The following is a 12,709-nucleotide window of genomic DNA, read 5'->3' on the forward strand; positions in this document are numbered from 1 at the left end:
TAAATAAAATGTTTTAATAATTGGCTATCATGTTCTTTTTATGTTTTTCCATTATTTTTATTTAATAATATCATTTCTTTTTATTATTAAATTCATCTAAAAATATAATATAAAAAATTATATATAAAATCATGTTATTAAAAATAAAATAACATTATTATTACCCTTTAATGTGATATAAATCCAAAAATTATTGAAGGGATATTCCTAGCGTATTGAACTTAAAGGTGGAAATACCTTTAATAAATTTAAGGAAATTTCTCAAATACGGCTAATTAAATAACATGAATGGTTTTTATGATATAGAATATTTTCCCTATAAGATAAAAAAGCTATGGTTGTACATTAGCGTTGGAATTCCACTGCGTACTTGTGTTGGATACCATATCATTCACGTAATATTAAATAAATATATAACTAAGCAATGGCCAATAATATTATATATCATGGTCATGGATGCATTCTTGAAAGAAACACAATAATATAATATAAACACATCTTTTTAACCTTAAACACGTTTTACAGTGTCTATCTATCTCGTATATATAGCAGTATAGGTAAATTCAATTATTTTTCATAATTGAAATTAAATTAAGTAAAATAATATCAATAATTAGCCATTTGCCCATGCCTAAAGAAATAATGATGTAATCCACACAATAAAGGTTAAATGATAAATATCTTGGAACTTATTTTAGTATGTTATCTAAATAAATGAAACTAACGTGTAACCATAATGGATAAGATGCCCAAGAAAGGTGAACAGAAAAAGAAATTGCTTCCCAATATTCCTGCACTATAGAAGTGGAGGGAGCATTGGGTTCAATTCAATTCAATGCAATTCTATTCATATATTTCTGCTTCAATTTCAATGTTATTATTTATTATGGCTAAAAGCTATAGCTTTATTCATCAAAGTACCTTTCCTTTGGTGGTACGCGTGGCACTTTTATTTAAAACCAGGTTGCGTAAAGAGACCTTATTAGAAGAAAATTCCAAATTTTCTAAATGTTATGACTACCAACTATTTTAATTAAGAGATGGTTACCAATAATTTGAAGCCAAAAATCTATTTAGCAGCTTTCAATGTTTGAATAATTGTTACCAATACTTAAATAAGATACGCAAAGTGAAAACATAAGTAGTCTATTTACTTTTGGTTTGGATTTTTGTCCCACAGGATAGTAATCAATCATCAGTGTGGTATAGCTTTATAATTTAAAATATTTGAATACTAAAATGGAAATGGAAGCCATTCATCATTCATGAGGTTTGAATAAGGAAAATAAAAGCACCACTATTAATTTTGATGTTTGTAGGGGTATTTGTGATGCGATTTAAATCGACTTAAAAAATAAATATTCGATATAAAATATATAATTTGTTATAATTTAGACCGAGTTGTTTGATTTTATTTTTAAATTTAATTTAATTGATCAAACTATTAATTTTGAATTTGATCGATTTATTCGAGTTAAAAAATAAAATTTGAGATGCTAGAAGCTAGCAATTTTGTATTTGTAACCATCAATTGACATCAATAATCTTTAATGTTGAATTACATCTAATGTGATCACTCATTTTTTTTGATTTAATTGACAAAAAATTGCTGGTCTCCTAGATTTTTTTATCTAATCTAAATTAATATTATTTTGATCAATTTTTAATTTAAATTAGATTGGATTAACAATTTTATTTTCATACCCTAATCGGTTGTATTAATCTGTTTCTAATCCTATGTATCACATCTGTTTTGGAAACTTCTATCATGTTCACACAAGTTTAAAGCATTCCATATACAAACAAACAAGTTTACTCATACACGTAATTAAAATATGAAAATTCTTAGTTAAAATCATTGATTTGATAAACTCTATCTTTTTCTTGCCCTTTAATGGATACACTTGTGATATAAATATCCAACAATATCCAATACAAGAATGCCACAACACATCAAAAGAAAATTAATTTCAAGTCAAAAATCTACTTCTCTTTTAGGAAAAAATGAGTGTTTCCAATGAATAAATCAATGAATTATATGATACAAAATACATCTAATATGATTAAAGGTAACACTGACAAACACTCATATATCTTAAAAATTTAAATAAGCTCAAACCTCAGATTCATGAGTAACCAAAAGAAAGATTGGTAACTATGTACTATATTCTACTCACAGCATCTTGGTTGATGTTCTGTTTGCAGTTTATCCCAAAGGCACAGCACCAACCGTGGGCTTTGATAATGGGCAAGTACATAATTTGATTCACATCCAACATTGTAAAACCTCTCATCATTTTCATAATGAACTTCTTTGCCACCATTCTTGAATTGTTCAATCCATATTCCCATGGCAACATCTTCTAATTTAAAGAGCTAAGAATAAACATATATAAAAAAACTTTGGGCAGTTAGTTAAATGAAGACACTCTTACATTAAATAAAGTGTTTGGAAGAAGAAATTATACAAATTTATTTTGTATTTGATAAGATATATTGAGTGATGTAATAGAAGAATAACCTCTTGAACACAAGTACACAACTTAAACAATACAATATACAATGATGACGATTTTCACAAATTCACCTGTGCTAGAATATATTTAGGATATTATAAATTTATATAGAATTTAGGTATATCTCCTATTAATTTTTATTTATTTAGTTTGATATTAGGTTAATTTCATCATTAGGATCAGATTGTATTATTGGCCTATAAATAGACATTTTCCATAGTACATTCACAGAAACAATAACATCTGAAATCTGAATCTCATTTTTATTTTTGAGTTACTATCATGAATGCTAACAACCTGAATCTAGTTTAGAGTTTAAATCAATTTTAAGCTCCATTTGATTTTAGAGAAGTAAGTCCTTGGTGATGTATGCTTAAGTTTTTACTTAATCCTTAAATTTAAGAAGATGGCAACCATTTAACACGTCCATGGAAAAAAAAAAACCTTAAGAAGCATATCCTTTTACTATGCAAAAGAATGAAAGATTCTACAGTAACTCAATGAGCATATAAGCTTTTAAGTTTCCATTCCATCATGGTAAACAGAACTTCTAACCTGGAGTTTTCTTTCCTGGTGGCCATTGACAATGAATTTCGCTATGTCTCGGGAGATTACATAGCCAGGACCATGAGCCCATGGTGGGTATGTATCATATGGCCATTCCTGAAACAATAGTAACAAAAACAAATAGATAAATAAACCCAAAAAAAACTTGGAGGGGAAACTGCTAATGTAATTTATTAGTAGCAACATGCAGAGGTCAATACCTTCTCACTGATGTACCATTTGCTTTCTTTATCCCTCTCAGGTGACGATTTAGAAGAGATGAGGCCGAACAAAAGACCATTGATGGCTTTCCTTTGAGGCTAGAAAGCACTTCATCTATCCTAACAAAAGCATCATCATCTGTTTTCATGATGTATTTAGATGGCATGACTTTAGTCTGCATGTTTAATACCAAAACATATATCAAGTAGCTTATAGAAAGTAAAGACCAAAAGAAGATAGAGCAAGATGGATATATCAAGTAGCTCTACTTACCCCCATAATGCAAATTGCAATTGTCTTCAAAGTAATCAAACTATAATAATCAACAAATGGCATTAATTGAATATCCCCATATGCTTGAGATTCACTCCACAACTCAAAGTTAACTCTATTGTTTTTGTGCTGCATTCAGATAGATAATGAATGTTACCTAGGAGATTTTTATCAAAATGTATAGATTTACTTTGGCAAGTGTTAAATAAATGCATCACTTACAAGCCCAATGAAAAATCGGACAGCAACTTCTCCAGAACGTACAGCCTCATATTGCATCCAAGACCTCCTCAGCGCCATTCGGCGCTCAAAGTTATTTCCAGTAGAGAACACTCCAATCAACAAAACAAGCTTTTTCCTGGTGATAGAAGGAGCCTTCAATTTATCAACATCAACTAAATCGCTATCTTCCATAACGGGTAAGCCTTTTGCCAGGACAGATAAGAGATTTAGGCTGCCTGCTACTTTAACATTGTTGACTAGCCATGGTTCAAGCTTCTGCATCACAAAAAGTCTAAGGTTGGAATAATAATTCTTCTCTTAAAAAAGAAAATGTTTTTTCAGTAGCATCACTCCTCCCATACCTTACCTCCCTGTACGCAAAAGAAGTTTCATGCCTTCCATTAACAGTCATATGAAATCCCTCTGAACCAACCCACAATGTGGCAGTGAAAGGATTCCCCTCAGCAAAGGGGAAATTACCAGTTCTATGTGCACTTTCTGAGGAAACATTAGCAGTTATATCACTAGTAGGTTGACCCACATTTACATTGTCTTCGTTGTTACTTCCGACTTGTACATTGCAGAGAGCAAATCCATCAACTACAAGATACAGTAATATGATTTAGAATTTTCTGCAAGCCTCAAACTTAAGATATTGCATAATAGCAAAGGAAATTAAAAAGACACTGGTTTTATATGATTGGAGTGTTACAAACTTCGTGTGTAAGAATTGCAACTGGAGCTGTAGCCTACTGATGGATGGAAAAGTCATCTATGAACATTATACTGTCCAGGTAGTTAAAAATGCTTCTTATTTACTATATTTCCAAGGTGAACATAATTATTTAACAATTAAAGGTCTATAATGGATCATTATTTAATGGTGAAAACTTCTTGATAATAAAAAAACATCTTACGAAATGTACCTTTCTGGTTAGCAGAACCGCGAGCAGGACACCTTTCCTCTTTTCCCCACCCAAAATTACTAGTCCATGTATTTTGAACTATATATGGTTCCTCAGTCATGTTATCTTGAGGAACTCTTATGTTGTAATATAAGATGATTGGAGGATTTGGCTTCTCTTCAAGCTCTTGTCCAATAAGGTCAATTTGAAAGCTGCTATTCCCATTAGGGATGCCAATAATTGTAATAGAAGAATCTTCAACCAAACCGCAAGGGAGCTCGAGAGTGATTCCACTGCCTGATATTGTCTTACCAAATGTGGTCACAGAGAATGGGCAGTTTTGATTTTCTGGGCTTTCTGTATTATTAATCCTAGAAACTTTGTCTTCTTCAACCATAGACAGCAGTTTTTTCCATGTTACAGAAGCTTCTTTAACTCCTTGAGCAGTTTCAGGCAGCGCATCCGACCTCGAAAGCAAGGAATGCAAGTAAGACCATACAATCACAGTATTCATCTCTCTTTCAGTTAAATTTTTCATGCCATACAGATCATCAAGCCCGTCGACATGAATCAAATGTGGCCTTTCTCTTGGTACCAGCGGTACTCTTTTCTGTCCACCTTAGATGAGTTAACAGGAGGAGCACTGCTACCACCGTTAACATAATCATCTACTACCTGTTGGTTATGAAAGAAATTATATGCTGATTGTTTTGCTGACTGTTTCTGTGGCTGAAATCCTTTATACCCGTACAGGAAAACCAACATCATAACTAGAGTCATGATCAACAAGCCTCCATACCACTTCTTCATTTTCAGCAAACCTTGAATTAAATGTAGCCGTTTCTGTAGACACATAAATCAAATAACTTTGACTACAAGATTATTAAAAGAGTCACACCAACTAATTTATAGAGTTCAAGTCACATGCATAGCAAAGAACCAGTGATCAGGCTGAACTCTGACTAGCCCTCATTACATGCCCTTTGCATGACAGTAATGGAAAAGATGTCATGTCAACAATTTCAATATTCACACCTCATCTCAAAGATCAAATACCATAATAAGGCATGGTACATGAGCTTATGCACATGAGAGTGTCATGAAACCACTCTCCCTGAACTCTAGACTTTCCTTCTCTTTCGTTTGCCTTATGTTGAAATTTTCTTTTAGGGGTCAACAAGGATTGAATTCCTGAGTTTTGGTCATATAAACTTTATATCATGTCATAAAACCACTTATCAAAAAGCTTAAACTAATAGAAAGAGGCATATAAATAGTTATAAAGAAACCTATTCAAATGCTGAAAATGTATTCTAAAGTATAAACACAACTTACACTAATAGTAACTAATTTCCTAGGCAACAGTGGACAGAATTCAGATTATTGAATGTTTTGAATCTTAATTGACCCAGTTTGACACTTCAGTTTCTTTTTGTCCAATGTAGGGCTACATGTAAGTTAACCTACACATACATATTCATGTTGCAAAATGTTAAATGGAAGTAAAGTAAAGGCTACCAATATTTGAGTTCCTATGTGTACAGACCCAATTCAAATTAACTTTTTGGGCATGAATAATTGAATATCGGATTTTTTCTTAGTAAAGTTAGTAAAGCGCAAAACCCGCAATACGGTTATAGTATGTCAACTACAAATCTACACATTTCAAATATCAAGACAGCCAATAAGTTATAGCTCAAACGGCATAGTCTCTCCATACTCTTAAATTAAGAGGTTGCGGGTTCGAGTCTCCTATCTTTGGTAAAAAAAAAAAAAAAAATATCAAGACTATCTTCGGCACCAGAAAGAAAAAGGAAAGAAGAAAAATCGCATCTGGACGAGAGAGAGACAGAGAGAAGGAGCATAAGCAGAATCGAAAGGAAGGAAGAATAAAAGATTTGAAGTTGAAGAAGAATTCACCCAGAAACTCAGTGGTGACTCACCATTGAATTGAGTTGAAGCTGCGAAGTTGCGTCAGAGAAGGTGAGTATGAGGTATGAGAATGAGAGTGAAGGTGAAAAACATCAGTTGCAATTTTCAAAAGCCCTTATTTATTTCTCATTATTTTCTGTAGCATGTACTTGAATATAGTAAAAGACTAAAACTAAGCTAAAGTAGTACCATGATTTGGTCGGAATCTAAGCTAACGCCGGCAAGGGATGTGCGGTGCGCGGTCGTTGTCGGTAACAAAACACAACGCAATTAGGTAGGTAATAATTATTTGGTGAATAGGGACAGTTTTTCCCCACACTATTTTTGGTCGTCTGAGTGACAGTTGAGACCGGTATGAGTATGGAACTAAAACTAATTAATGTTTGATTACATGAAAAAACAAAAATTAAACCTGCAATATCTGATCTGAGAAGATTAACATAAACATTTGTATATTCCTACACGATCGACTTGTACAAGTGTTTGGTGGTGGTGTTTTGTATTTATAAGCCTTCTCCTTTTTATCCTCCTAAATCTATCAATATTATGTTTTTTTCTCTGTTTATAATTTATATTAGTATTATTTATTTTTTAATTGAGTAATAAAAATTTTTTTAATAAAAAAATAGATATATTATTTAAATTATTAATCTCTTCCATAGAGCTATTATATCAAAATTTTCAAATTCTTTCATTGATTTAAATTTTTAACAAATACAACTTTTTTTATGAATCTATCTTCTTCGAAATATTTATAGCGTTTTTATCTATAAGTCTATTTAGTTGGTTTTACAAAATTTAAATTTAAAAAATATATTTAAAAAAATTAATAAAACATAAATTCTAAAAAAAAAATCAATGCCATATATGATTAATCATCTAATCATAGTTAGTTATCTGAATGCTTTTTATTTTATATTTGGTGAGACTTCAATTAGTTTATCTAATACATAAAAGAGTATAAGATTTTTTTTAGCCAAATCCAATCAAGTTAGCACAAATTTAACAAAAGAAACACAAGTATTCATTATCGCTTTTTCTTTTTTAGCACTTCTTCAACAAAAAAGTTTTCGTTAAAAAGTACACAAACTTAATGACTTTTCTCATAAAAAATTAATACATAACACAAAAATTTTTACATACAGCAAAAACTTTATTAATATAACATAGAAATTTGTACACATAGCACATAAATTTTGCACATACACATAAATTTTTGTTACAAATATAATTTATTGGCTGGATGAGTCAATATTCTGAACATGTGGTTCATCAACTTTTTTGTTATGCATCAAAATTTATGTGTTATGCGTAAAAATTTGTGTTGTATGTATATTGTTGGTTGGTGTTAATGTTTTGAATATGTAGTCTTTTAAAATTGTGTTGTGTACCAAAATTTCTGCGTTGTATGTATTTTGTTAGTTGTGTGTCAATATATTAACATATGACCATTTAAATATTTATGTGTTGTGCATTAAAATATTTTACTCTGTGAATCAAAATTTCTGTACTCTAATTTTCTGAAAATATAGGAGAAGAAGAAGATGAAGACGACGACGACGATAATAATGAAGGAGGATGAGAAGGAAAAAGGAGGGAATAAATCAAACAAAGAAAAAGAAAGACTTGAAGAAAAAAAAAAAAAGATGATGACGACGATAATGAAAAGAAAAAGAAAAAAAAAAAAAGAAGAAGAAGCATGCATATACATATGCAATGGGATTGTTGAGACCTGGTTTAAAAAAAACTTGAGTGCCTAGCTTTATTGTCTAATTGATATGATTATGGGTTATATATCTTACAAAAATATATTCTGGTTATAACCCTAAAATTCATTCTAGCATATTCTTTTCACAATCAATTAACACTTTAGTATTTTTCTTTTTTTCCCATGATTATTTGTAGAGTTATGGATATTTTGTTATCAAATAACTAAAAAAAAATAATTAAAACCGCAGTGATTCAATCCACGTTTAAGAAGGAATAACACTGTTAACATCGTATTTAAGAGGTAACCAGCAAAGATAACTAGAAAATGGTTTGTTAATAATTTGCAACTTTAACGGTGTATATACTTTGTAGAGGCAATACTAAATGGTACTCGAAGATTTTGCGCTGACAAAATAGTACCTGACTTTTGCTATTGACAAAATAGCTCCTAAACTTCTTTGCTATGGCGGAAGGGGACGCAATGACTAGGTGCTACCATGACGGAGGGAACGCGGAAGAGACGCACCGTGAAAAGAAGTGGCAAACACGAGAATATGATGAGATACTACCATGGTGGAAGGGGACGCAACGGCGTGCTGAAGAAGCATCGAACACGAAGAACACGGCGAGGTGCAGCGACGTGTCATGGCGGTCTTCTTTAGCTGCCATGGCAGAAGGAGACGTAGCAACGAACATGAAGAAGATGCGCCGAACTCTCTACCATCATCGGACCCTCTTTCACAGCACATAGTTTTCCATTCGCTGTGACATCACCTTTCATGATTGGGTGATTTTGTCAAATTTTAAAATCTTTCATAATTATTGTCAATAACAAAAATCAGTTCATTTTGTCCACACCAAAATCTTTCGAATCAATTTAGTATTTACTTCTATTTGTAATAGAATTTAATTTTCATAGACAGTTGGTGTAAATAAATTTTACTCATAATAAAACTTTAATATCCTGGGTATGTAGAGAAGTTTCTTCTTCTTCCACCACCCAAAATAGTTTAGTGCATCTTTTGCTATCACAAGAGAAAACAGATAAATATCCCGCACGTAGTCAATTTGTATCATCGAACATACTCGGACGAATTCATTTTCCAAACACAAAAGATTATCAGCATCATTGATAAACAAATTTATTTGCCAGTAGTTTCCCCCTCGCTAATCTAATTGCAGCATGTATGATTCTATACTTGGCTATCATATTTTATTTTGGGGTAATAAGCTTTTATGTATTTGCTATGAATGATTAATTCTATGCAGCAAGAAATAATTTTGTTTCTCAATAAGCTATCGGTATCTCCTATTACTATCAGAGCTATGATTATATATATATATATGTATATATGTACAGCGTAAACTATTTCGATCTATAATAAAATACAATAATTGCTGGACATTATGCTATGGCAGAGCAGTGAGATCCGAGGGAAAAAAGCTGCCACCTCAAATACCTCACCAGTCGGAAGAACTCATTCTTCAGCAAACAGGTCCTCACCAAGTCAACTTCTGAGATGATCCACCTCTTAAGCTGAAGGGGAACTGGGCTCATATATATCTCTCTCTTGTATTGAATGAATGTAAGAATGAGGAGGACGACTGTGATACGAATAACTTTGTGAATAGAGGGTTTGGGGATGCAGTTTGAGAGAAGGGTTTTTGATCGATTATGCTGAATGTAGAGCAAAAACTCAGCTATAGCGACGGGAACTGCTGCTTCCAAAGATTGAAGAGACGGAGTTGATCCAGGCGTCACCTCTTTCAGTGTTAAATCAAATTTAGAGCCCTCAACATGCGGAGAATAAGGCTTTTTCGCATTCTTTGCCAGTGTTACCTGAGAATATCGTGCAAAAGAATCAAATCACAAAACCGAGTAATATTGTGCTGTGCGTAAACATTGGAACAATGACAAGAATCCAGAGATGAAATTCATGTTACCTTTGATGCCCCTGGACCATAAGTGTGAAATGCACGATCTATTGAAGAGTAAACTTCAAGAGCTTGATGGGATTCAGGGATGCATTTTACAATGCGAACGTTTTCTTTGGTATCTAATGTTCTAGACTTCAAATACAAAATGAGACGGTTGGAGGGGATTTGGGGTTGTCCTTTTTACCATGAGTAAGTTCCATCGTAGCAAGGTCGTCCCACCGTATATCCCACTGTATTGAACACGGATCCCTTGCTGGGATGAACTTCCTCTGACCGATAACATTGGATGGTTGCTGAAAATGACAATGAAAATGGTAAGAAATAAGTGAAGGTAGTAACATAAGTGGGAATCATTCAAGAATATGGTGGGTTTTTATTCACTCTTGTCGATCATGGATACGTACTTGCAATAGTATCAATCGTCGATGAGTGATCATGAGAATCTTCCCTTTTCGAAGCATGAAGTGATCTTCATAAGCATCAGTTAAGGCGAACTTTCCTCGAACTTTAAAAAGATCAACCTGGCTGAAAAATGAGCCTGATTCTGCCAACTGCAATATGACCTACACAATACAGCATATGGCAATCGTTCACAAACTGGGCACCCAGAGGAAGGTTAATATTGGGGGGAAGGAGGGATAAGCTTTGTTTATAAGTTAGATTTTGCTTATGGGACGGGGAAAATGAAAGCATAAGGACAAAAGCATAAAAGAAAATAAGAAAACATTTGGGACAAAATTGAAGCTTTCCTAAATGTTGGAGACAAGGCTTATGCCTTGGTAATAGGCGAGATATAAGAAGAAAAAGGAAAAATGAACTCTTACTAAATTCTCAATAACCCAATTAAACAAACCATTTGAACATGAAAAAAAAAAAAAAAAAAACAAAACTTAGGTGTACATGAATGTAGTGAACTGATTGATTTAGTTGTATCCTTAGCAAGTAAAACCTATCATACCTGTCCTTGAGCTTTGTACTCATCATATAGTCTAAGCAAATTATCCCCACCTATAACGCGTGGCAGTCTCCTCCGGAGAAGTTGTTCTTCAGATGTTATAGCGGATGCAATTTTCATTCTCATAGCATTGGCACCTTCTGTCGTTTTTGACAGAAGATCTAGAACTCCACTAACTGGTTGTGCTGCTGCCCCTATAATCCCTTCCCAACACCCTGAACAAAACCCTCAACGCCAGAAGATTTTGCACCTTCAAGAGGCTTTGTCAAAATACCAGTTACCCCTCTGAACAAACCTTTAGCTAATGCCCCGCCTCCCTCTCTTAAAACATCCCCAAAATCCTCCACACCTTTGCTTTCCTGCCACACATTTACATTAACCATAGGCATCAGCATCATAACAAACCAGTGCACATGCCATGACATATAGAAAAGGAATCTTATTGAAAGAAACAGAAAGAAATTTCATAAGATACGGATGATGGGGAATCCTCCTAAATATAAAAGAAGAAACAGGAAAAATATTGCAGTGAAGTAGTCAACATGTTTTCTATTGTAAAAGATTAATTTTCTAGTGAAGTTACAACCTTCAGATTAAACATACAATAATCAAGTGTAAATTGAACCTGTCTCATCCGACTTTGAATGAACTTCTTATCCATAGACAATGCAGCAACTCCTTTACTCATGTGTCCAAGTGCACTACTTGCATTGCCCAATATATCAACACCTGAGAGAAGCTGAAGTGGTTGGCCTAGAAGATCCTTCCTGATATTTGATACAGCCATACTAATCATTGAACTCTGCCTCATGCACACATTCTCATGAAACTTCTGGTTTATCTTCACCTGGTTGAGGAGTATTATTATTATTATTATTAGCGGATTATCAATATATATTAAAAATAATCAATAATAACTAGGGTTAAGTATAATTTTGGTTTTAAGGTATAGGTAAAAATTCTTTTTCGGCCCAACCTTTTTTTGTATACAAAATGGTCCCTAAAGTTTAACTTGGTTTTAAAATCGTCCTTATGGTTTAACTTGGTTTTCAATTTTTGGCGGTGGAAGCGGAGGCAGAGGGGATCGTGGATAGCTTTTCTTCTTCTTCCCTTTTCCTTCACAGGAGCATAAGCACTCTTCTTATTTTTCCTTTTTTTTTATTTTATAATTTTTTTGTTATGGGTAATTTATCCAAAATTTTAAGATTTAAGTAAAAAAGACGATTTTAACACTTGGTTTTAAACCTTAGGGACGATTTTGTATACAAAAAAAGTTGGGGACGAAAAAAATTTTCGGCATATACTTTAGGAACCAAAATCGTACTTAACCCTAATAACTAATATAGGATTGGTCAAGAAGCTAAATACATTAGGATGCGTTTGATTTGCGTTTTCATTTTCAGTGTTTTTCTGTTTTCTGGATTTTGTGAAGGAAAAAGTGAAAACAGGAGGTGAAAACAGAAAACAGGATTTTATTGTTTTTACTGTTT

General features: G+C 32.8%; 2 protein-coding genes across 2 annotated transcripts in view; both read right to left on the reverse strand.

Moving 5' to 3' along the window:
* Positions 1-1,849: 1,849 nt before the first annotated feature.
* LOC112723244 (hydroxyproline O-galactosyltransferase GALT3-like) lies at positions 1,850-6,770 on the reverse strand. Its single transcript, XM_029290323.2, is given in 9 exon segments — positions 1,850-2,376; positions 3,072-3,179; positions 3,284-3,364; positions 3,367-3,459; positions 3,558-3,686; positions 3,780-4,055; positions 4,147-4,379; positions 4,706-5,527; positions 6,628-6,770. Coding segments are annotated over 8 exon segments (1,644 nt in total). The 5' UTR covers positions 5,223-5,527; positions 6,628-6,770; the 3' UTR covers positions 1,850-2,169.
* A 2,767-nt stretch (positions 6,771-9,537) lies between these two features.
* LOC112723245 (uncharacterized) overlaps positions 9,538-12,709 on the reverse strand; it is a 44,794-nt gene continuing 41,622 nt past the window's right edge. The window contains 7 exon segments of the mRNA XM_025774509.2: positions 9,538-10,166; positions 10,271-10,419; positions 10,422-10,557; positions 10,669-10,827; positions 11,223-11,419; positions 11,422-11,578; positions 11,845-12,066. Of these exon segments, the coding sequence (XP_025630294.1) occupies positions 9,732-10,166; positions 10,271-10,419; positions 10,422-10,557; positions 10,669-10,827; positions 11,223-11,419; positions 11,422-11,578; positions 11,845-12,066 (1,455 nt within the window). The 3' untranslated portion in view covers positions 9,538-9,731.

This window comes from Arachis hypogaea, chromosome 11 (assembly GCF_003086295.3).
Source record: "Arachis hypogaea cultivar Tifrunner chromosome 11, arahy.Tifrunner.gnm2.J5K5, whole genome shotgun sequence".
In the NCBI taxonomy this organism is placed as follows: domain Eukaryota; kingdom Viridiplantae; phylum Streptophyta; class Magnoliopsida; order Fabales; family Fabaceae; genus Arachis; species Arachis hypogaea.